We start from the raw sequence: 26,519 nt of genomic DNA, 5'->3' as shown, positions 1-26,519 counted from the left end.
CACCCAGATGTAGTATGGGGGATGGTTCAAATATAATGATAATCATTCTTATAACACTAAAAAAATTTCAAATGGTTGGCTTCAGAGCTTGAAAGAACCTTAAAGTTAAGTGTGCTTTGATAAGCCCACTAATGGAGATGGGGTGTGACACAAATGGACCAGGAATCAGTCTCGTCTACTCAACCAAGAACTAAACTACTAGAATCATCGCAACCAAATATAGTTTATGTTATTAAATATGATCTGTATTTGAATCAACTATAACTTACTTGAATAACATAATAACTGAGGATAACAAATAATATTCTATGATTTTCTCATGGTTTAAATTGAGATTTGATGAAATCAAATTCAAATGACATTGCTATCTCAAAAGCCTTAGATGCTCCTATAAATAACTCTCACTTCTCCAACAATAGTACAATCTAAAAATTCCCGCTACTATCTCTTCTACTAAACACCATAATTGATTTCTGATTTGAGGGTCAGAATGCCTTTGGCTGGTACCACCCAAGCATCCCAAGGGTTTAAGTCTATTTTTGGTTGCAGGTTAGAAATTCGATAGCGATAAAAAGTAGTTGAATAGTGATAAACTAGACTGAGAGATGGTCACTATTTCAAAACATTTGTTCTCAAAACATAGAACAAAAACAATTTCCTATTATTTTATGAAAACAATAGTGTTTGGCCAATTGTATTTGAAAGCAATTTTTAAAAATAAAAAACGTAAAACATATTTGGGTACTGTAAAATTATGTGTGTTTTTTTTTTTTTTTAATTTTAAAAAGTGTAATCTTTTTCTTTTTTTTTTTGGTACTGTAGCCCAAATGGCATATATAGTCTATAAAAATTAATACATATTAATATTCACTTAATAAAAAGAAAAAACCGTTGATTGATGTCTATATATATGTTTATGTCCACATTTGCTCACAAAATTGAAGACACAACAGCTCCACGTTTTACCAAAAATATTTTGTAGATTGAATTTTATAAGCAAATAAAAGTAAAGAATAACATTAAGAAGTTCAAGATAATTTGTAATAGTACGTAAATACATTAACAATGATAATATATGTATCTATATATATATATATATAGGAAAATACATAGAAATAATTTGGTTTCATTAACTTTTGAAAATAATTACTTAAAAAAAATTACTTTTATTTTGAGAAGAAAATGAAGTGTACGTATAATAACTAATAATAAGGATTAATTAGTTTTACATATGAGATATATATATATATATATATAATGTGATAAATAAAAGGTAATAACATAAAAACACGTGTTATTGTAATTTTTTTTGGCTCAATTTTTTATTTATTTTAATTTAAACAAAAGGAGTAAATACTATATAAGAAAAAAAAAATACATGTGCAACCTAACTATTTTGTTATTGATGTTGAACTTTTAACGTAAATGAAATATATATATATATATATATATAAAAGAAAGTACTTTTGTAATTTAAAAAATTTTTACAAAATGAAAAACATTTATGTGAAACTGGAAAAAGAGAAGGTTGTTCGTGTAATTTTGTTTAAACATTTTTGAATACGTGGGCTTCCTCCTAGCCTAACCCCCCTTTCTCCTCTACAATGTTCAAACACATTAGTCCATGCGGTGAATTAGTGTATTTTTAATTTTTTTGAAAACTATGTAAACATCATTTTATTGTTTTATGAATTTTGTTTTCTTTTCCATTTATTCACTAAAAATAGTGTTTGAAACTGATGTGCAAACAACACACTTTTGTTTTGAGAACAATTTTCTATTTTCAAAAACTAAAAATAGTTTCCACAAAAAGTGACCAAGCATGCCCAAAGCATTTGAAATGATCTTCATCTCAAATGATCATGATTGATCCTCCTTTGATAAATTCTTTTTGAAGATGCCTTGGTGCTCTTCCTTTTGGTGATGAGAGGAAGAAAACCCTTAAAAAGAAATTCAAATCAAATACATTCCTACAACCATAACCATTGGTTTCTCTGACTGGATGGTTAACAAGGAAGCCGTGGAGATCATAACCTAATGAAAAATATACAAAAGGACTAATTGTTAAAGATGTGAAAACCGAAAAAGTTGAAACAAGAAGAAGCAACAAAGGACATGAAGTTGCTGGTCAGCAGCATAGGGCTAGGTTTTGTTCAGTGGAGCCCTAGCCTTGGGGCTAGGGCTACAGCCTTGTCAGCTGAAGCCGCGACCCTGTAGAACTGCAGCGTTGTACATGTGGCGCTGCGGTGTTGAAATGACCATGAAGAGCTCCCAAACCTGAGACTTGGTGCTGCAGTGCCGACCAAGGAGCACCGCATTGCTGTGGCAATGTAGAAAAGCATTAAGAGTGCCAGCGCTGTCTGGATGGGGCCGGGGCTGTACAATGATTTTTTAAAAGTTTTTATGCTTTTTTTTTTAAAATTTTTTTTCTCTTATTTAAATGTTTTCTTTTATTTAAATGGGTTATATTGAACCCTAGCTTCATTATGTGATGTTATGAGTTTGTAAAGCTTAGATAAAGTTCTTCACCATCTTTGTAAAACCTCCAAGTTTAATAATGAAATTTGAGGGGGTGCACTGATGTAATGACCATATTGATCACCAAACTGCGTTAAAAACTTCATGTTTCTCTTTTATTTTTTTTTTATTATTTTGTGTGTGTGCTTTGATTGTTTCATTGATTTCTTTTTATCAATCCCAAGATTCTAAAGAAATTTGGAGGAGACCCCAATTTTTTCTAACAATTGGTATCAGAGCCTGGTTCAGTTAATCGATCTCTAGCATAAAGGGTTCAGAAAAAGACTCAAAGATTGAGAAATTTGACGGAATGAATTTGGGGTATTGGAAGATGCAGATGGAGGACTACCTATTAGAAGGATCTCTATTTGCCTTTAGGTAAGAAGCTAGAAGCAATGAAACAAGAGGAATGGGATTTGTTAGATCGCAAAGTGCTAGGGGCGATTAGATTGATGTTGTCAAAATCGATGGCCATTAACATCAAAGCCAAGAATACAACAACATCTTTCATGGAAGCCTTATCCAATATGTATAAACAACCCACCCTCTACTACTAATAAGGTATACCTTATAAAAAAACTCTTTAATTTGAAGATGCCTGAGGGAAATAGTTTTAAAGAACACATGAATAAATTTAATAAGATAATAGATTAGCTAAATTTTGTTTCTATTAAATTTGATGATGAGATGCAAGCCTTGTTGATCTTTAGGTAGTTGCCAAATAGATGGAAGGGTATTTTCACTTCAATTAGTAGTTCTTTTGAAAAGTCTAAGTTGAAGTCTTTAGAGGTTGTAGATATGATCATGATCAAAAAAATCAAAAGGTAGAACGATGGGTCCTTTAATTTAGATTTGGCATTGAATATGGAAAGCAGAGGAAGGGATCAAGGCATGGGACAGGACAAAGGTCGTTTGAAGTCAAAAAGTGATAAGTCCAAGTCTGAGAATCATAGGGACACCAACATTAGAAGCCATAAAGATATGGAATGTTGGAATTGTGGCAAATTTGGGCATTATAAGGCATAGTACAGAGCTCCTAAGGATGGTGATAACCGAGAGGCAAATGTTGTGTCAAAGAATACGGATAATGCTTTGATTTGTTCAATGGAGAGTAAAACTGAGTTTTGGGTTCTTGATTCAGGGGTGTCATTCCATGCTACCTCATGTAAAGAATTACTTGAAGACTATGTTTCAGGTAATTTAGGAAAAGTTTATCTAGGTGATGACCAGGCATGTGATGTTGTTGGTAGTGGAGTTATGAAAATCAAGCTGAATGAGTCGGTTTGGAAGCTACATAATGTGAGACACATCCCCAACTTGAGGACAAAATTGATATCCATCAGCTAGTTAGCAAAGGAGAGATATGTGACAACATATGTAGGAGATAGGTGGAAGATCTCCTAAGGTGTTATGATCATGGCTCATGGCAAGAAAAATGGAACACTCCACCTGAAAACAAATGGTTATGGATTTCTTGGAGCTATTGAAAATATAGAGGAGTCCAATTTATAGCATCAAAGATTTGGCCACATGAGCGAGAAGAGGCTAAAGATCATGCAATCAAATGGGAAGCTATCAGATTTAAAGTCAGTAGATATTGATATGTGTGAGAGCTGCATTCTAGGAAAGCATAAGAGAGTTAGCTTTAATAGAGTTGGTAGAACTCTAAAAGATGAAAAGCTCCAGTTAGTGCATATAGATGTATCATGACTAGCTTTAATTTCATCATTAGGAGGTAAGTGACCTTCATTGATGACCATTTGAGAAAGGTTTAGGTTTAATTTCTTATATAGAAATCAGAAGTGTTTGAGGTGCTCAAAAGTGGAAAGATGTAGTAGAGAACGAGATAGGGTTGAAAATCAAGAAGTTGCAGTCAGAAAATGGTGGCGAATATGAAGACACTGAGTTCAAGAGTTTCTTCTATAAGTAAGGAATTAAGTTAAAGAGAATTGTGCCAGGGATGATATAATAGAATGGTGTAGAAGATGAATAGAACGTTAACTGAAAGGGCCAGGAGCATGACGTTACATGCAGGCTTGCCAAAGCAATTTTGTCAGAAGCAATCAATCAAGTAGCTTATATGGTCAATTGAGCACCATCAATACCATTAGAGTACAAAATACCAAAGGAGGTATGGAATGGGAAAGAGATTAGTCTTTCATATTTGAGGGTATTTGGATATGTGTCCTATGTGCATGTTAGTGATTAAGCTAGGAGAAGGCTGGATGCCAAATCATAGAGGTGCTTATTTATTAGGTATGGTAGTAGTGATCTTGGGTATAAACTTTGGGATGAGTAAAATAGAAAGATTAATAGAAGCAAAGATGTGGTCTTCAATGAGAAGGTTATGTACAAGGATAAAAAGGCTTCAAATCCCACAAAGTTAGTACATTCTGAACCTATTTATTTTGAACTTGATGATGATGTCTTTGTAGACATCATAAGGCGATCAGGATAAGCTCCTCGGGATAAAGAATCAAATACATATGTTGAGGAAACTGATGAACAGATTGAGGAAGCCACTGGACAGGAGGTGGAGCAACCATAGGAACTAGTTCCACTTAGAAGATCTAGTCGACCACATAAGCCTAATAGGAAGTTAATGAACTATTTTTTGTTTGACAAATGGTAGTGAGCGCTATTACTATGATGAAGCATGTCAGTTTAGTGATGCAAGCAAATGGGAGCTTGTAATGAATGAGGATATGAAATCTCTAATGCATAACTAAACATGGGAATTAGTTAAGCTTTTAAAGAGAAAAAAAAGTAAAAAAAGGCTTGCAAATGGGTGTTGATACGAACCTAGGACGACCTGCTTCTAAACCCATATTATATTAGCTCGGATCTAATTATGTTCAAGTTCTAATGGTCACCTTGACTCCTAACCAACCTGTGATTAGAAATCTTGGTATATAATGAAGACGCCACAATAGGTGATGGAAGGCCTATTGATAAGTCAAACTAAAACACTCATTCACTAATGGTGTTTTAGGTGTTCAAAAGAACAAAGAGAATTGAATCTCATAAATAATTTTCTGTATAAAATTCAAGCTTGAATTCTTATTGAAAATAAGCCTTTAAATAGGCATTGAATGAACAAAATAAAACCCTAAAAGGATTATGAAATTTTGGCCAACATAGAATCCAATTAGGAAATTGCCTAATTTCACACCCTTTCCTAATCTAATTTGGATTAATTAATTCTTTTATTTTGAATTAGGAATGAATTAATTTACAATGAAAATAATAAAATAATAACTTTCCTAAACTTATTTGCCGAGAAAATAAATAAATAAAAACCAAAAGTAAAGGTAATTTCCTAAAACAAAAAGTAGAAATCAAATTAGGAAACTAGGACACTAGCTTTTTGACTAAGTTGACTTTAACCAATCTTTGAGCAATTTGAGCTCCAAATCAGCTTCTATATGCCTTGTAGGATGCCAAATGAGATTATTATGGAGTCCACACGTTGTCCTTGCTTGGAGGAAAGAGAAAAAACCAACTCAGTAAAATATAATAAAGCCAGCAAATAATACAACAAAACCCGACCATTTTCTCTCTCATGCGCACACCTCTTAAATGACCAACAAAGCTTCGGTCTTGACTAGATCCCATGACTTCATCTAGAGCTGTTAGATGTGAAAATAGCATTCCTTCATGGTGACATAGAGAATGAGTATACATGCAGTAGCCAAAAGGATTTGCAGTTAGAGGCTAGAGATTCTGGTATGTAGATTGAAGAAGAGCTTATAAGTAATACCCTGTCCTGAATCACAGCAAAAATTTTCATGTTGATCGAGTTTGACCGCCGTCGACTTAATGGGTCTTTTAAAATTTAAAATATTATTTTACCTTATATTATCTTATCTATTCAGAATCTGATTTTCTAATATTATACTTTAATTGCTTTTATAGTCATTAATATTATTAATATTATTCTTGTTATTAATATTGTTATTATTATTCATCATGATTTTGTTTACAATTATTTTCATTATTATTATTATTATTATTATTATTATTTTTATTGTCACTATTATTATTATTATTATTATATTATTATTATTATTATTATTATTATTTATCATTGATAAGGCCAATCATTATTATAGTAACTTTTATTTTTTATTGTAATTACTATAATTGTTATTAATGTTGTTATTGTGAGCATTGATGTTTTTATTATCTATTTATTCATTGCTGCTATTATTATTATTATTATTATTTGTTTTTATTGTTATGGTGATTATAGTATCATCACCATTATTATAATTTTTATCGTTACCATCATTTATTATTATTATTATCATTATCATATGCTACTTTCAGATAAGTATCACAGCCTATAAGCAAGAAAGATAGCCATCGGGTAAGTATAATAGTCTTTAGACAAGTGGTAGCCTTTAGGAGCAGGTGTGTTTATGTGATAGCCCTTGAAATGGTAATTGCCTTCGGATAAGTATGATAGCCTTCGGGCATATGATAGCCTTCGAGCATGTATGGTAATATGGTGGCCCTCAGGCAAGTTATATTAATACTATTATTATTGTTAACATGATTGCTATTATTATTATTGTTAATGTGGTAGTTGTTTTACTTTTCTTTCTATATTATGCATTGGTATATTTGTAAAACGATATCTGAAATGTATTTGAAATGTACGGCACTAAGTGGGTGGTGTGGGCAAACGTGAATAGTTAAAGGTATTTTTGTTATTGAATCATTTCAAATATATATGTGTTTTTATATTTTTATCAAAGTGCTATCAATTGTAGAATTATCTATAGTAAGGAGGAAGGGATAAGATTGTACCATCTAGGAGTGCGTTTTCGTGTAGATAATTTTTTAGGCATGCTCTATCGTTAGGGGAGATGCTGCCAAATTTTCCATAGGACGGTCCGATAGGGTTTTCCCTGAGATCAGGGCTTATCTAGTGTTTTGGAAAGAGATCCTGGATGGGTCCTGACATATATGGCTTGAAACAGGCCCTTATTCAATGGTATGAGAAGTTTGATGGCTTCATGAAAGAAAATGGATAATGCAATTGCAATGCAGATCGTTGTTGCTACTTTATAGTACTGGTAAGAGTTTTATTATCTTATTACTCTATGTCGATGAGAAGTTGATTGCTGGTTAAGATCTTGATGAGATCAACAAATTGAAGAAGCAGTTGTCAAGTAAGTTTGTGACGAGGGACTTATGTGAGGCCAAGAAAATACTTGATATGAGGATTAGCAAGGATGGTAAAAATGGCATTCGAAAACTTTCTAAGGAGAGTACATTCAGAAAGGTATTAAAAAGGTTTGCAATGAGTGATGCCAAACCTGTCAGAGTGCCTTTGGCTAATCATTTCAGGTTATTAAAAGAACAAAGTTCAAAGACAACTGAGGAATTAGACTACATGGCTAAGATTCCCTATGCTTCAATCATTGGAAATCTAATGTCTGCAATGGTTAGTAGAGACCATATATAGCTCATGCAATAGGAGCTGTCAAAAGATACATGTCTAATCTAGGTAAACAACATTTGGAGGCTATGAGATGGATTTTCAAATACTTGCAAGGTACCATAAAGAAGTGTCTTTTTCTCAAAAGGGGTGAGTTAAAACTACATGGTTATGTAGATATGAACTATGTTGGTAATGTAGATAACACGAGGAGCACTATAGGCAATGCGTTTTCTCTAGGTAGGATTGCCATTAGTTAGGTATCTCAGTTACAGAGGATTGTGACTTTGTCTAGAACTGAAGCGAAGTATGTGGCAGTGACCAAGGCCAGTAAAGAGATGATATGGTTGCAAGGTTTGTTGTTAGAGTTGGGATTCTATCAGGAGGAGTATGCTTTATATAGTGCCAGTCAAAGTGCAATACATTTAGCCAAGAACTGAACATACCATGTGATACGAACCTAGGATGACCTGCTCCTAAATCCGTATTATATTAGCCCAGATCTAATTATTTTCAAGTTCTAATGACCACCTTGACCCCTAGCAAACCTGTGATTAGAAACCTTGGTATAACAAAGAATCCATAATAGGTGATGGATATCTTATTGATAAGTCAAAACTAAAACACTCATTCACTAATGGTTTTTTAGGTGTTCAAAAGAATAAAGAGAAATTCAATCTCACAAAATAAATTCTGAATATTATTAATGGTGTGTTCTTACTAAAAAACAAGCCATTTTTAGGCTAAGAGAAAACAAAATAAACCCTAATTACAATAGGTAAAATTGGCCATGCAATGAAGATTCCTAATATGGTCGAAAGTCTCCTCCTTTCCTAATCTAATTTTGATTAATTAATTCCTTTATTTTGAATTAGAAATTAATTAATTTACAATGAAAATAATAAAATAATATTTTTTCTAAACTTATTTGTCTAGAAAATAAATAAATAAAAATAAAAAAGTAAAAGTAATTTCCTAAAACAAAAAGTAGAAATCAAATTAGGAAACTAAAATGCTATCTTTTTGACTAAGTTGATTTTGACCAATCTTTGACCAATTTCGGCTTCAAATCAGCTTCCATATGCCTTCTAGGATACCAAATAGGCTGATCATGAAGTCTCACATGTTGATTTTCCTTGGAGGAAAGAGAAAAAGCCAACTCAGCAAAATACAGTAAAGCTAGCGGAAAATACAGCAAAACCCAGCCATTTTCTCTCTCTCATGCGCACACCACTTAAATGACCAGAAAAGCTTCAGTCTTGACCAGTTACCATGACTTCTTATTGATATCAAGTGAATTCAAGAAGATTTGAACCCATTTTCTGCTGCCTAGAATCCATAAAACCGCCACCCGGGTTCGTATCGGCTTCCAACATTTGTATGCTCAAAACAAGTCTTAGATCTTTGGGTATGGATGAGCCCTTTTGGGAATGAATTACTCCTAAGATAAATACAGTAAGGTCATCCTTAAACTTCTTAGCTTGAGCCCTAGTGATCGGCCCGGTCTTCATCCGTATTGGGTCGGTACCCCAGCGGGTTGTCGGTTGTGGGGGTTCGGGCAGATTCGCATCATTCCCCTCCTCTTGAGAAGGATTTGCCCTCAAATCAAAATCATTACCTGTAGCAAAAGGAGACAAATCAGTAACATTAAAGGTAGCACTAATATTATACTTACCCAGCAAATTAAGTTTATAAGCATTGTCATTTATCTGCTCCAAAACTTGAAAAGGTCCATCTCCTCGCGGCATTAATTTTGATTTCTATTGTTCAAGAAACCTCTCCTTCCTTAAATGCAACCAAACCCAATCTCTAGGTTCAAATACAACTTGTTTTCGGCCTTGGTTAGCATTCCTTGCATATTGCTCGATCCTTCTCTCAATATTGGCCTTAGTCTTTTCATGAATCTGCTTCACAAAATTAGCTTTTTGTTTTCCATCTAGATTAGCAATTTCACTTAAAGGTAAAGGTATTAAATCTAATGGAGTCAAAGGATTAAACCCATAAATAATTTCAAAAGGAGTAAATTTAGTCGCTGAATGTAAAAACCTATTATAAGCAAATTCAACATGTGGCAAACATTCCTCCCAAGTTCTCAAATTTCTACTAATTAATGCTTTCAACAATGCAGACAAAGTTCTATTCACTACTTCAATTTCTCCATTAATTTGTGGATGACAAGTAGTTGAAAATAAAAGCTTAGTACCTAACTTAGCCCACAAAAGTTTCTAAAAATAACTTAAGAATATCTATCCACATCCTTACCTGTCCTTGACCTAGGCAAACCAAGAATAAAATCCATAGATAAATCTACCTAAGGATAAGAAGGAATCGGCAAAGGATGGTACAACTCGTGCAGTTTCAATGTGGACTTGGTCTTTTGGCATTTCAAGCATCTTTCACATATTCTCTCAACATCCCTCCTCATGTTAGGCCAATAAAAATGTTCTTGTAGCAAGGATAAAGTTTAAAAAACTCCAAAATGACCCATTAAACCACCCTCATGACCTTCCCGAACTAGTAACTCTCTAATGCTACAATTAGGCACACAAAGTTTGTTTTCTCTAAACAAATACCCCTCAAATATGTAAAATTTATTAAATCCATGTTTCAAACAGGTTCTAAATATTTCTCCAAAGTCACTATCATGCTCATGAAGTTCCTTTAATTGTTCAAAACCAAGCAATCTAGCACCTAAGGTAGAAAAGAGAACATACTTATGGGATAATGCATCGGCAACCATATTTTTCTTACCTTTCTTGTAGCGGATCACATATGGAAAGGTCTCAATAAATTCAATCCACTTAGCATGCCTTCAGTTAAGCTTCCCTTGACCTTTGATATGCTTCAAAGATTCATGATCCATATGAATCACAAATTCTTTTGGCATGAGATAGTGCTGCCCCATTTCCAAAGCCCTCACCAAAGCATACATCTCCTTGTCATATGTCGGGTAGTTTAGTGTAGCTCCATTTAATTTATCACTAAAGTAGGATATGGGCCTTCCTTCTTGCATTAATACAGCTAAAATACCTGCACTCGAAATATCACACTCAATTTCAAAAGTCTTAGAAAAATTTGGCAAAACTAGTAAAGGTGCTTTACATAATTTTTCTTTCAAGAAATTAAAAGATTTTTCTTGTACTTCCCCCTATTTAAAGCCAACATTCTCTTTACAGCTTCATTCAAAGGTGCTGCAATGGTGCTAAAGTCCTTGACAAATCTTCGATAGAAACTTGCCAAACCATGAAAGCTACTCACTTGAGTGATAGATGTTGGTGTCGGCCACTCCTTGATTGTTTGAACTTCAGATTGATCAACTTTGATTCCTGCAGCACTTACTACAAATCCTAGAAAAACAAGCTCATCTTTGCAAAAGTCACACTTTTTCATGTTAGCAAACAACCTTTCTTTCCTAAGAATATTTAAAACTTACCTAAGATGTTCTATATGCTCATCTAAGTTTCGGCTATACACTAAAATATCATCAAAGTACATAACCACAAATTTACCAATAAATGGATGCATAATATGATTCACAAGCCTCATGAAAGTACTAGGTGCATTAGTTAAACCAAAAGGCATGACTAACCATTCATACAACCCATATTTAGTCTCAAATGCGATCTTCCATTCATCACCTTCTTTCATCCTAATTTGATGGTATCCACTCCTAAGATCAATTTTAGTAAACATGCAAGCACCATGCAATTCATCAAGCATATCATTTAATTTAGGAATTGGATGTCTATATTTAATGGCGATATTATTTATTGACCAACAATCAACACACATTCTCCAAGAACCATATTTTTTAGGCACTAATAAAACAAAAACAACACATGGACTCATACTCTCACGAATGTAACCTTTATCAAATTATTCATTTACCTACCTTTGTAGCTCCTTCGTTTCTTCGGGATTACTTCTATATGTAGGTTTATTTGGTATGGAAGCCCCTAAAACAAAGTCAATTTGATGATCAATCCCTCTAATAGGTGGTAATCCATTTGGAATTTCATCCGGAAAGACATCTCCAAAATCTTGCAAAAGAGAAAGAATTGAACTTGGCAATTCAAGTTCTTCAAAGTTAGCTTGATCATTAAAATAATTATCTTTATAAATCATTATCAGTAATGGTTTCTTACTCAAGATAGCTTTATTAACATCTCCAAAACTCAAATAAAATTTTTATTTTTCTTTTCTTTTCTCTCTTTCCCTTTCTCTCTCTCGGCCACCGCACATTCTTCCTCTCTCTCAAGTTTCTCACTATGCCTCTCGACTTTCTTTATTTTTCTCACTCCACTTTCGGCTTTCTCATGATTTTTCCATTCAATTTGTGTTTTAGAATGCTTAACTTGGACAGAAAGCTTGGAGTTACCTTATTGGATGGATGGTGAAGCTGTTGGTGCCATACTAGCTTTCTCCTTGAGTTTTTCGACCTCCCTCCTTTGTTGTATTTGTAATTGGTCTCTATACACTTTCTTGAGAGTCAATGGCTACATCTTGACCTTCTTATTTTTAAATCTAAAAATAATACAATTCTCTCGACCATAATGAGTAGCGCCTTTATCAAATTGCCATGGTCTACCTAATAGAATATATCTGGCATGCATATGTACAACATCACACAAAACAACATCCACATATTTATCTATGCCAAATTTCACTTTGAAACAACATCCACATATTTATCTATGCCAAATTTCACTTTGGCTTGTTTATTCACTTTCATATCACCACTATCATTAAGCCATTGTAATTTATATGGTTCGAGATGTTTAATAGTTGTTAAGCCTAATTTATCAACCACAATGTTACTAATTATATTTGTACAGCTTCCACTATCAATAATCATACTACAAATCTTACCTTAGATTTCACATCGGGTGTGGAAGATATTTTCCCTTTGGACTTGATCCTCATCCTTGTATACAGTAAGTACTCCCCTAGAAACCAAGTTTAATTTGGCTTTGGATGCATGGAGTGTCTCGGCTTCATCTTTAAGTTCTTCCTCTCCTTGTTTGGTCTCACACTCACTTTCTTCACTTTCCAATTCTAGCTCCGCATTACCCTTTAACACCATGATTTTTTTATTCGGGCATTGGCTAGCAATGTGTCCACGTCCCTGGCACTTAAAACAAACAATTTCTCTAGATCTTGAAGGTTTAGGATCATATTTTACTTCATTCTTTAGTGCTTGAACAGATTCGGTTCTAGCCTCTCCCTTTGGCTGATTTGAACTTTCTTCTCCAAGTTTCAGCTTTGGCTTGTTTTCAAAGGTAGGATTGTTTCTCCAGCCACTTGGATTTGATCTTCTGCTATTGGAAACACCTGCAAACCATGAACCTACACCCCTCCTCTTGAATTGATGCTCTAATTTAATAGCTACATGCAACATCTCCTCCAATTCCACATATTGTTGTAATTCTAGTTGATAGGCTATTTCACGATTCAAACCAACAAGAAACCTTGCCATGGTTGCTTCTCTATCTTTATTCATGCTTAGCCTTATCATAAGCATCTCCATTTCCTTGTAATAATCCTCAACAGACCTAGTTCCTTGAGATAAAGATTGAAGTCTTTGATGCAGCAACCTAGAATGGTGTGATGGTACAAACTGCTTCCTTATGGCTCCTTTCATTTGTCACCATGTAGTGATCAAGTCATCACCAACTCTCCTTCGGGTGTTTTGCTTATTGGTCTACCATTAAAGTGCATAATGATCAAATTCCATTGCTGCCAATTTCACCTTCTTAGCCTCCAAATAGCTGTGGCAATCGAAGATCATCTCCATATGCTCCTCCCATTCCAAGTAAGCCTTCGGGCCATTTTTTCCTATGAAAGATGGTATGTTTACCTTGATGTTGCCAAGATCATCATCTACCTCCTCTCTCCTATGCTTCCCATGGCCTAGCCTCTCTTGGACAGCAAGTGTTTCATCCATTCCTTCCTCGAAATCATCTCCAAAATATTCCCCTTCAAACTCCTCTCTAGGTTGTCCATGGCCTCCTCGACCTCGACATCGACCTCCATGGAACTCTTGCCTCAAATTTGGTCCACCATGCGATGTTTCTACTCTGTCCATCCTTTGATTTATGTGGTCAAATTGAGCATTCATTGGCTGCAATTGTTCCAAGATAGCCCTCATGTCCGTTTGCTCACCACTCCCCGTAACTCGAGAATCACCATGGAATCCTACAGATTCTTCTTCATTAATTCTTAGTGACGGATCTTCTTTCCTCATCCTTGAATCTTCCATGTTAGTATAAATAATGCAAAATAAAATAAATTCTCACCAAAAATCACTCCCTCATATGTTTCCCTCAATCAAGGTCTCGACCCTTGTGTTTTCACTCTAGTTTCGACTTTTACCCTTTTTTAAGCTCTCTCACTCTTGCCTTTTTCTACTCAAAGAATTATCTCAAAGTTATAATTAAAACACCCACAAAACATAAATTAGATCACAAGTATGTTTTAATTAAACTTATTAACAAAACAATAGCGAAAAGAAAGCAATACCGAATGAATTAACAAAACCTAGTTTTCGGCTTTTCTAGGTAAAATGAGGCAAAGCAGCAAGAAACTTTTGGAATTAATAAGAACTGGACTAGATGGTAAGAAATTAATAATCCAAGAATGAAATTTTAGAGAAAGAAATTCAAACTCAAACAAGAATCAATTTGAACAAAATTAAAGAGTAGTGTTGATTGTTGTTCTTGTAATTCTAGTTTTGTATCAATTACTTTAACTAATTTTAATCCAATAATATAAGCACCCAAAACTCAAATATCCAGCAACAAAATAATTCTCCAGAAACTTCAAATATTGAATAAATAATCAACAAATCAGCAGCTCCAAGAAATTTCCAGCAACAAATTTCAACACCAAATTCAACAAACCGATTTTTTTTTTTAATTTGGCTTTTTCTTTTTTTTTCTTTTTTTTTTTTCACTCACAGAACATAAGAGAACTCAAGTAGCAAGAATCAACACCAAAATTTCAATTCCAACACCAAATAATCACCAAACTCGTGACCTCCAAAACAAAATACAATGTGCAGTTTTTTTTTTTTTTTTTTATATGTTGCCGCAAACACACTTCTTTTCTCTCTCTTTTTTTTTTTGGGAATATATGAATGCAAATATTTAAGACTAAAACAGTAAAAAAAAATCAACGAAGCCAAATTAACAAAAATAATGATAAAAGACAACCAACAAACTAGGAAACAAAAATACGGTAAAACTAGGAAAACCTAATTTGACTAGGAATGAATTTTTTTTTTTTTTTTAAGATGCAGAACGTGTATGATGATAGAAGCAACCTTAACCTAATGCCAAAATTACAGATTAACACAAAACAAAATAAAGCAAATGAAGATAGATCAAACCTGAACAAAATTCGTCTCTAATACCAAATGATATGAACCTAGGACGACCTGCTCCTAAACCTGTATTATATTAGTCCAGATCTAATTATGTTCAAGTTCTAATGGCCACCTTGACCCCTAACCAACCTATGATTAAACCTTGGCATAATGACGATGCCACAATAGGTGATGGATATCCTATTGATAAGTCAAAACTAAAACACTTATTCACTAATGGTGTTTTAAGTGTTCAAAAGAACAAAGAGAAATTCAATCTCGCAAAATAAATTCTGAATATTATTAATGGTGTGTTCTTCCTAAAAAATAAGTCATTTTATAGACTAAGAGAAAACAAAATAAACCCCAATTACAATAGGTAAAGCCAGCCATGCAATGAAGATTCCTAATACGGTCGAAAGTCTCCTCCTGTCCTAGTCTAACTTTGATTAATTAATTTCTTTATTTTGAATTAGGAATTAATTAATTTACAATGAAAATAATAAAATAATAACTTTACTAAACTTATTTTTCCAGCAAATAAATAAATAAAAACAAAAAGGTAAAGGTAATTTCCTAAAACAAAAAGTAGAAACCAAATTAGGAAACTAAAATACTATATTTCTGACTAAGTTGACTTTGACCAATCTTTGACCAATTTAGGCTCCAAATAAGCTCCATATGCTTTGTAAGATGCCAAATAGGCTGATCATGAAGTTCCACCAGTTTCCCTTGCTTGGAGGAAAGAGAAAGAGCCAACTCAGTAAAATACAGTAAAGCTAGTGGAAAATACAGCAAAACCCGATCATTTTCTCTCTCATGTGCACACCACTTAAATGACCAGAAAAGCTTTGGTCTTGACCAGTTCCCATGACTTCTTAGTGATATCAAGTGAATTCAAGAATATTTGAACCCATTTCCCGCTGCCCAAAATCCATAAATGCACCAAAACCAATACCTGGGTCCATATTGGCTTCTACCATTTGTATGCTTAAAACAGGCCTTGGATCTTCGTGTATAGGCAAGCCCTTTTGGGAATGAATTATTCCCTGAATGAAGGCAGCAAGGTTGTCCTTAAACTTCTTAACTTGAGCCCTAGTGATTGGCCTGGTCTTCATCAGAGATTTGCTTGAGGATGATATTTTGGTACTTCTAAAGATATAAGGAATCAAGACTTCCTCAGATATGTAGACCAAGCAAGTGATAACAAAGAAATTGGAGTTGTGCACAGCTTCAGTTGGTCTTCAGGGTTGAGGACTATAGATGAGCGTATCGAATCCACTAGCCAATGAGGGGGGAGGTTGGTTTTCCAATTTTCAAGTGCGAGATTATTGAAGATGTGAAGACCGAACAAGTTGAAGCAAGAAGAAGCTACAAAGGAAATGAAACTATTGGCCAACAGCACAAGGCCACAGCCCTGAGGCTAGAGTCACGACCCTATCAATTAGAGCTATGGCCCTGCATGCCGCGGAGCTACACAGATTGTGCAATGGCACCAAAATGACCATAAAGAGCTCCCAAACCCAAGACTTGACGCAGCAGCACTACGTCAATGTAGAAAAAGTCTCGAGAGTGCTGTGGCACTGTCTAGACAGGACCACAGTGCTACGACATTGTTTTTACAAGTTTTGATACTTTTGTTATATTTTTCTCTTGTTTAAATGGGTTTTATTGAGCCTTAACTTCATATGTGATGTTCTGAGTTTGTAAAACTTAGAGAGAGAAAGATAGACTAAAGAGTACAAGAGAGTTCTTTGCCATCTTTATAAAACCTCCAAGATTGAAAGTAGAATTTGACCTGGTGCGCTCCATGGACGTAGGCATCATATTGGTCGCTAAACTATGTTAAAAGTTTCTTGTCTCTCTTTTCTTTTTCCGTTGTTTTGTATGTTTACTTTGATTGTTTCATTGATTTCTCTTTGTCATCAATCCCAACATCCTAAAGAAATTGGGAGGAGATCCCAATTTTTCCGAACACTAACAAAATACATTTTTGAAATTTTAATTATCAAAGTGAGGAAAAAAAAAAAAGGTTCAGAATCAAAATAAGAACCACTTTATAGTTTAGAGACTAATAATATTGATAAAAATTCTAAAAAAATGGTATTTATAAGCTTGATCTAGTAGTAAAAATCATTATAAATACATATTTAAGTTTTAAGTGTGTTTAGGCTTGAATAAAATCTCCCACCCCTTTCATTTAAAATATATTGTAATCCTGATTTAAAAAATAAATAAATAATAACAAATGCATAACAAAGTGGCATATTTGAAAAACTATCGAAGGCGATTAATTGCCAAAGGCACTCAACTTAAAAGTGTAAATTGTTCCAAGAAAAAACACAATTGGCATAGTTGCTTCCTCTTATCTTTCGTTTTGCAAAACATTAAAGCGGCAATATTTATTGATATTATAATTTACTTTTATATGACTTTTTACCATTGTTCTAAAGATTTTTAAGTTTTTTTTCTTTTTTTTTATGTTTTATGTTTATGATTATTCTTTAAATTTTTTATTTTTTAATTTCTCATATCACTACATTTCTTTTATTATTATCCTAATCATTTTCAGTAATTCCAACATAAAATAAGTTTATTTTTTCATTATAACTGAAATTAAATATTATGAGTACAATATCATTTTAATTATTATTTCAGATATTATATTTAAAGCTAAATGTATATACAGATAATAAATATTCAAACATATTAAGTAACTTTATATTTAAAGAAAATTTGTATGTCTCTTTCAAGTAGTAAAACGCTTTTTTCACTATAACGAAAGAGTTGTCTTTTTTTTTTTTCTTTTTTTTTTTTTTTTGTCCAATGAATTTAAATAAAAATATAGTTTCTGAAATAAAAAAAATTAAGAAAACTGCTCTTGAGCAATCAAGCCACGTTTTTCCCCTTCTTTCCGACCAGGAAAAAAAAGTGTAAAGCTTCTTTTTCTTCTTCCCTAAGAAAATGCAAGAGATGCTATATGGAGGACCCGAAGTCTTCGTCCATTGGCTTTCACAAGCTCTTTACCATTGAAAAGCTCTGGAAACGGAGAGAAAAAGAATTGGGGTTGCTGAAGATTACATTGCTCAGATGACCGAGACTACTACCCCCGACTATCTATCTGTCCTCTCTTCTACAGAGAGAGACTTTCTCGTTCGCAACAACGGCGATCAGGTAAAAGTTTTCAACTTTATTCGTTTTTTTATTGTTTTTTTATTATTATCTAGTTGCTTCAATTTTTTTCTGTTTATTTTGTAGGGAAAATATGGGTTTGATTAAGCTGTATGAGAAAAGTGATGTTTTTTTCTCGTTTCTTTGGTTGTGAAAATGAAGTGGTTAAAAATTTGGGCTTTAATTTTGTTGCCTGATTTTTAGAAGATTTTGAAAAGGAAAAAAGAGGCTGAGCTTTATTGAAAGGAAAACAAAATCAAAATAACACATGAGGTTGTACAGGCTGATTGATGGGATTTGCGTTATATTCTTGAGGAATAGATTATTCATATAGTTCAGTTAGAGAAGAGAAATGCCCTGGGATTATATACTTCTTTCTATGTTTTGTAATTTGCTTTAATGATTTCAATGGTGGATATTTTAAGGGAGATTTGAATTTAGGCTTACCAAACTGATAAATAATATGTTGGATAAATTAACGGGACATGAAAATGCACCAAGTGATCGTGAACTCTGCTATTCATGAAAAGGCATCTGCAGTTTTTTCTTAGTCATAACTGATAATGAAAGCAACGGTCATTACATGAATTAGGATCATGAATACAGAAGTTCCATTTTGTTTTTCTTCTTTTTTTTTTTTTTTCTTTTTTTGGGAAATCAAAATGACGTTGTAGGTTTCTATCAACATGATTGAGAACTGAGAAATGAATACTTGTTAAATTCTTAATTTACAGGTTAAGATAGACAGCTTGAAGGGGAAGAAGTTTGGCTTGTATTTTTCAGCATCATGGTGTCGACCATGTCGTCGTTTCACCCCAAACTTAGTTGAGGTGTACAATGAAGCTGCCTCAAAAGGTGATTTTGAGGTTGTCTTTGTTTCAGCTGATAAAGATGAGGAGTCATTTAATGGGTATTTCTCCAAAATGCCATGGCTTGCAGTCCCATTTTCTGATTCAGAGACACGTTATCAGTTAGATGTATTGTTCAAGGTCAGTGAAATACCATACCTTGTGATCATTGGTGAAAATGGAAAAATCTTGGGTGACCATGGAGTCGGAACTATTCAGAAGTATGGAGTTGAAGGATATCCTTTTACGGCAGAAAGAAGAAGAGAACTAGATGAAGCGGCAAAAGAGGAACAGTCCCTGAGATCAATCTTGGTCTCACCTTTCCGTGACTTCGTAATCTCACCTGATGGAAATAAGGTCATTTTTCTGTTGCATTGTGTTATTTGAGAGTTTTGTGTAGTTACATCTCAAATTTTTTGAACTTATATGTTGGACTAAAAAATATATTAACCTGATGAGTATTCTTCTTAATGTGCATAGGTGCCTGTCTATGAACTTGAAGGGAAAACAGTTGGTCTGTATTTCTCAGCTTCTTCATACCAGTCATGCGTTGAATTTACGCCAAAACTAGTGGAGGTTTATGAGAAACTCAAAGCTAAGGGAGAAAGCTTTGAGATTGTATTGATTCCACTTGACAATTTTGAAGAATCATTTGAGCAAGATTTTAAAAATATGCCTTGGTTTTCATTTCCATTCGAGGACAATAGCTGGGGAAATGTTTTCCGTTATTCTGAGTCGTCAGACCTTCCCACTTTGGTTGTTATTGGCCCAGATGGCAAAATTCTCCATGCCAATGTTGCTAAAGCCATTGAAGAGCATGGAGTTCTGGCATATCCATTCACCCCAGAGAAGTTCAAAGAGCTCCTTGAGATTGAGAAGGCAAAAGAGGAAGCTCAAACCCTTGAGTCATTATTGGTTCTTGGAGATCTGAATTTTGTCATTGGAAAAGATGGGGCCAAGGTAAAATGAAAAATAAAATAAGCAACTCTTCAATCAATACTCTCTTGCTTGAGTCTTGTTTTTGTTAACCAAATTGTGTATTTTCTTTTGATAGGTACCGGTATCTGAACTTGTTGGAAAGAACATTCTACTTCACCTCTCAGCTCATTGGTGTCACTTCTGTCGTGGAATCCTGCCTAAGCTTATTAAAACATACCACGACATAAAGGCAAAAGACAATTCATTTGAAGTGATCTTCATCTCAAGTGATCATAATCAGGCTTCCTTCGATGAATTCTTTTCAAGCATGCCTTGGTTAGCTCTTCCTTTCAGTGACGAGAGAAAGAAAAACCTTGAAAAAAAATTTAAAAGCCAAGCCATTCCTGCAGCCATAGCCATCAGCCCCTCTGGCCGGACAGTGAGCAAGAAATTACGACAGTACATAGCCTACTTTGGGCCTGATGCCTATCCATTCACAGAAGAGAAGTTTAAGCATTTGGATGAACAGTTGGATGAAATGGCAAAGCAGTGGCCAGACAAAGTCAAGCATAAGTTGCATGCTGAACATGAGCTTCTGCTCACTCGCTGTGATTCATACGAATGTGATGGGTGTGAGGAGACGGGATATGCTTGGTCCTACTTGTGTCAGAATTGTAACTTTGATCTCCATCCGAATTGTGCCTTGAAGAACGATGAAGAAACAGACAGTGATCCAACAGACAAGCGTGAATTCGTATCATGATGATGTGTGCCGTAGAGTTTAAGAAAGTTGTGAATTATACAATATATCTATGTGGCTTTATGAGCATCGTTTTCTAGTTATATCTCAAGTGCTTGTAATTATGTTTTGTATGTGAGCGGATGGTGGTAAGCACAATGTACTGGAGTTGCTGTGATATAAAATATTGTGCCACTGCCATGCAGTTGAGGTTGAAATGAGAAGAAAATGGACTTCTTGTATCTTGTATAATTTTATACTTTTGTAGCTATTAGCTCTTAATATCTTACACTTAAAACAAGCCAATATAAACCATATAATAAAAATAAAAATTCACCGAAGAGAAATTGGTTTAGTATGCAACCTTTTACTACTTTATCAAATTTTCTTCTTGCTTTTTCTTCCCATGTTTTATTCACTTTTAGGCAATTTGAAACCAAAGCTATGTTCTTAGTGAATTTAGAAGTAAAAGAAAGATTTTTTTCAATTTGCTTAGAGATGTAATTATAATGAAAAATCTCACATTAAACATAAGGCCTGAATGTATTATTTTTGGTTTTTTCTTTTTTTTTTCTTTTTGAATATATCGTGGACAATGAAATCAAAGCCCATAATCTTCGACTAAATATCTGATTTTGACCCATATTGTATTCATTGAAAGAGTACGATGCCCAAAGAGTAGGGGATATAGTAATCTATGAGCAGATGTAGTAATCTAAGAACACGAGGGATCTACTGTGTGTGTTGTGTCCGTCGATTCAGTTGGTATGCGGCTCATATCCACATTTATAAATCATGAGTTTAGGATATTGAAGTAGAATGAAATTGTTATTAATAGATTTTTGAAGCTGACAAGGAAAGAAAAGACTCTCGAGTGTTGCACATGTGCATCACGTGCTAGTCTTCTCTAGTGTTGCACATGAGCTTTTATACTCACTCGTCACTTCGAATATAGATGCTATAGGTGTGAAGACACTGGATATACTTGATATCTCTACTGTAAAGAGGTGTAATTTTGATCTCCACCCAAAGAGTGCGCTCTGAAGAAGGATCAAGAAACATACAAATCCAAATTCAAAAGACTACGGCAAAAGAGCATTTGCAGGAACATGTGGAAGAAATAGCAGGGTGACTTGAGAAAGTGAAGCATGAGTCCCACATCGAAGATGATGAGCTTATAAACAAACTTGTTAGTAATTGTTTGTAAAGATAATGAGAGACTCAAATAATGAATGATGGATTCCCAAAGGTACTTGAACTTAATCAGCCAAAGGTGGTGGCTAATATAGGCATATCAATTTAAAGAAAAGATTAATATTCTTCATTTACTTCATATTTAGATAAATATTTTAGCATATATGGGAACCATAATTCAAGTAGAGAAGACGCTGGAAGTAAAATTTATATTGTGGAAAAAACATAAAAGAGAAACGCAACTAGCAAAGGTACCATTGTTCTTGGACAACATGAAAAATTTGATATTTATGGATATTATAATTACTTTTATATGATTTTTACCATTGTTCTCAAATTTTTTTTTTTTAACGACTATAGTTTTTATATTTATCAATTTTTTAATTTCTTATAGTACCACATTTTTATGGTTCGACCAACTAATATAAAATAAAATAAGTTAGTTTTATAGAATATTATAACATAAGAAATCTGCTACTGCTCTTCAGCAATCTAGCCACGTCATTGCCTTTCAACGACCAACAAGAACCTTTCTTTTTTCTGATTGCCAAAAAAAATGCAAGAAACGAAGGATAACAAGTGCAAGATACGAAGTAATTGGCTTTCACAAGCTCTAAAGTCTAAACCATCAAAAAGCTCTTGAAAGGAGAGACAGAGAACTGTGGTTGCTGCTGAATATAACATTAATTGCTCTGTAAACGAGAGAGACTTTCTTATTGGCAACAATATTGGTGATCATGTAAGTTTCCAACCTTTAACTGCTTAACCATCTTTCAGGGCTCTACTTCTCTCTTCTAATAGACTTTCTTTTTTCTAAGCTATACGAGGTTCAGACATGGAAAAGGTTCCCTCTTTAGAACAAAAATTTTGATCATTTTGCTTGAAACTTCTCTTAGTTTATTTTCTCGGGATATTATGGGTTTTGGGTTTGATTGAGCAGTTTGTGAAGTTATGTTTTTTTTGCCGTTTCTTTTGTCACAAAGTTACACTAGGGATTGGGGCTTTAGAAAATGGTCGATTTTTGTTCAAGGGAATCAGAAAAAAGCAACAGTAGGAAAATCTTTTAGTGCTAATTGGTGTAAATAGCAGTTGGATTGGCTGATTGATGGGATTTGGTAATATATATTTTTGAGGAACTGATTATTGATATAGTTAAGTAGAGAAGAGAATTTTCTTGTGATTATCCTTCTTTTTATAATTTGCTTTACTAATTTCAAAGGGGGAGCTTTCAAGCAATATTTGAATATAGGCTTTAGTGCAGGAATTAGGATCACGAACACAAAAGGAAGCCCTTATCTTTAGGAAAAAAGAAAACAGCATTTAGATTTCACTAGACATGATTGAATTGAGAAATAGATCCTTGTAGATATTCACAAGTTATAGATACCTTGGAAGGGAAGAATTTTATGTGGAGTCTGTGGACCATGTGGTCAATTTGTCTCTACTTTAATGGATATTGTGTACAATGAAGTTTTAGTGGAAATTGTGTAAAATGAAGTTGCCACAAAAGGTGATTTTGAGGTTATCTTTGTCTCAACCGATGATGATGATGATGAGGAATCACTTAAAGGGTATTTTGCCAACATGCCATGGCTTGTAGCCTTCTGATTCAGAGACATGAAATCACTTGAATGAATTTTTCAAGGCCTATGGAATACCACACCTATTGATCATGTTGTGATCCTTTGATCATGAAAAACACACAAAACCAACACAAAAAACAAATAGAGACAAAAGCATGAAAATTGAAGAGAAAAATATGTATTATTTACTATAAAATTTATACAAAAACTTCTCTAAAACTCTCTCTCAAAACCAGTGTTGTCTCTAAAGTGTGTTACGATATAAGAATGAAAAATTAAGCATCTATTTATAATGCTCTCTAGAGTTAAAACCCTAGTGTTGAAACCCTAATGGGCGGGCTTTAGGAGAAAATGCTGGACCTCCACAATTCTCCCCTTTTAGCCATATTTCAAAACTTAATGGTCACCCACCAACTAAATCAGCTATATCTCTACACAGCTTCAACTTCTTTGGCATAACAACCTTTGTAAACATATCTGCTGGATTCTCTTTTGTATGAATCTTTACCAATCTGAACAATTTATGTTCAATCACATCGCATATCCAATGATAACGGATATCAATATACTTTGTCCGGGAATGATACATTGAATTCTTGCTCAAATCCATAGTACTCTGGCTGTCACAATGTATCTTATAATCATTTTACTTGATGCCCAATTCATGGAGTAAACGCTTTAACCACATCATCTCCTTACTAGCTTCCACTATAGCAATGTACTCTACTTCTATCTTGGATAAAGCTACACACTTTTGCAATCTTAACTGCTATGACACAGCTCCTCCAGAAAAATTGTAAATATAACCTAAAGTAGATTTCTTACTATCAAGATCTCCGACCATATCTACATCTGTATAGCCATGTAGAACTGGATCACCTCCCATGTAACATAAGCATACTTTGGATGTACCCTTAAGATACCTGAGAATCCACTTAACTACTTCCCAGTGTTCCTTCCTAAGATTTGAAATAAATCTGCTCACGGTACCAACTGCATGAGCCATATTCAGTCTGGTACACACCATTGCTTACATCAGACTTCCCACCGCTGAAGAATAAGGCTCTGAAGTCATCTCCTCTATCTCAACTTTGGATAAGGGGCACGATCTCTTGCTCAACTTGAAATGGTTTGCTAATGGAATGCTAACTGGTTTGGCCTTCTCCATGCCAAATCTCTTTATCACTCGTTTGACATACTTCTCATGAGATAGCGATAACGTGTGATTCTTCCTATCTCGAGCTATTTGCATTCCTAAAATTTATTGAGCTGGTTCCAAGTCCTACATATCAAATGACTTGGAAAGTTCTTTATTCAGCTGACTAATTTTCATTGTATCTTGTCCAACGATCAATATGTCATCGACATACAGGAAAAGTGCAATGAATTTTTCATCTGGAAATCTCTTAATATAAACACATCGGTCTGTGTCCATCTTCTTGTATCCTTGATTCACCATAAAAGAGTCAAATTTCTTGTACCACTGCCTAGGTACTTGCTTAAGGCCATACAAGCTCTTCCTTACCTTGTAAATGAGATCTCCTTCCCTGAACCTCGAAAGCTTCTAGCTGCTCCATATAAATCTCCTCATATAGATCACCATGAAGGAATGTTGTTTTCACATCCATCTGCTCAAGCTATAGGTCTAAACAGGCTACGAAACCAAGAATAACTCGTATCGAAGTCATCTTCAACACTGGTGAGAAAATCTAACAAAATCAGTTCATTTCTTCTAAAGGAAACCTTTGACGACCAATCAGGCTTTATGCTTCACCACACATCCATTGCCATCTTTCTTGAGCTTGAATACCCATTTGTTCTTTAGTGCCTTCTTTCCTTTTGGAAGCTCAACCAACTCATAGGTATGGTTCTTTTACAAAGATTTCATCTCATCTTGCATTGTATGCAGCCACTTTTCTCTGTCTTAATGGTAATTAGCTTCCTGGAAACTCTCTGGCTCCCCCTCTTTAGTAAGCAGAATATATTAAGATTCTGGATATCTCTTTGATGGAATACGGCTTCGTTCAGATCTTCAAAGAGGTGTACCATCATTTAACTGCTGTGATGGTCCTGCAGCTTGAGCATCTCCCTACTTAACTTCATCTTCTCTCTCCTATTCTGCTTCTGGTAATTCTTTATGCACCTCGTCATCATCCATAGCGAATTGAGCTGATGTTGGATCAGGAACAAAATCATGGGCACTAGTACTAGAAGACTTCATTGGCTTCTCAATGTCTTCTATAGTTTGGTTTTCTTGGGATACTACATCCCTACTTCTGATAACCTTCTTTGCTTTTGGATCCCATAATCTATATCCAAATTCTTTATCTCCATATCCTATAAAGATGCATGGAATAGTTCTTGCATCAAGCTTCTGACTAAGCTCCTTGAATACATATGCAAAGGCTAAACATCCAAATACTCTTAAATGAGAGTATGAAGGATTCTTACCAAACCACACTTTCTCCAGAATTTCAAAATTTAATAGTACTGATGGCGATCTGTTAATTAAATAGCAGGTGGCATGAACAGCTTCCCATCAGAATGATTTTTGTCAGCTTAGCCATACTGATCATACTTCTGACCTTCTCCATAATTGTTCGATTCATTCTCTCGGCTACACCATTATGTTATGGGATACAAGGGATCATCTTCTCATGTCGAATGCCCTATCCTCTACAGTAGGCATCAAACGCTTGGGAAGTATACTCACCTCCATTGCTTGAGCGAAGACACTTCA

The 26,519-nt window shown here is 34.3% G+C and overlaps 1 protein-coding gene across 1 annotated transcript; it reads left to right on the top strand.

Annotated features, from left to right (window-relative positions):
• Nucleotides 1–18,199: 18,199 nt before the first annotated feature.
• On the top strand, nucleotides 18,200–21,365 carry LOC125420007 (probable nucleoredoxin 1). Its single transcript, XM_048466546.2, has 4 exons — nucleotides 18,200–18,500; nucleotides 19,232–19,702; nucleotides 19,826–20,305; nucleotides 20,400–21,365. Exons 1-4 carry the CDS (start codon nucleotides 18,417–18,419, stop codon nucleotides 21,024–21,026), a joined length of 1,662 nt encoding a protein of 553 aa, XP_048322503.2. The 5' UTR covers nucleotides 18,200–18,416; the 3' UTR covers nucleotides 21,027–21,365.
• The last annotated feature ends 5,154 nt before the right edge of the window (nucleotides 21,366–26,519 follow it).

Source organism: Ziziphus jujuba, chromosome 12, assembly GCF_031755915.1.
Source record: "Ziziphus jujuba cultivar Dongzao chromosome 12, ASM3175591v1".
NCBI lineage: Eukaryota > Viridiplantae > Streptophyta > Magnoliopsida > Rosales > Rhamnaceae > Ziziphus > Ziziphus jujuba.
The sequence above is the reverse complement of the archived record's forward strand: the minus strand, read 5'-3'. Positions and strand labels throughout refer to the sequence as shown.

Coding starts and splice junctions, on each gene's coding strand:
- LOC125420007 (XM_048466546.2), top strand. CDS start 18,417: ATGACCGAGACTACTACCCCCGACTATCTATCTGTCCTCTCTTCTACA. Junction 18,501..19,231: donor TTCGCAACAACGGCGATCAG/GTAAAAGTTTTC, acceptor CTTAATTTACAG/GTTAAGATAGACAGCTTGAA. Junction 20,306..20,399: donor TTGGAAAAGATGGGGCCAAG/GTAAAATGAAAA, acceptor TTCTTTTGATAG/GTACCGGTATCTGAACTTGT.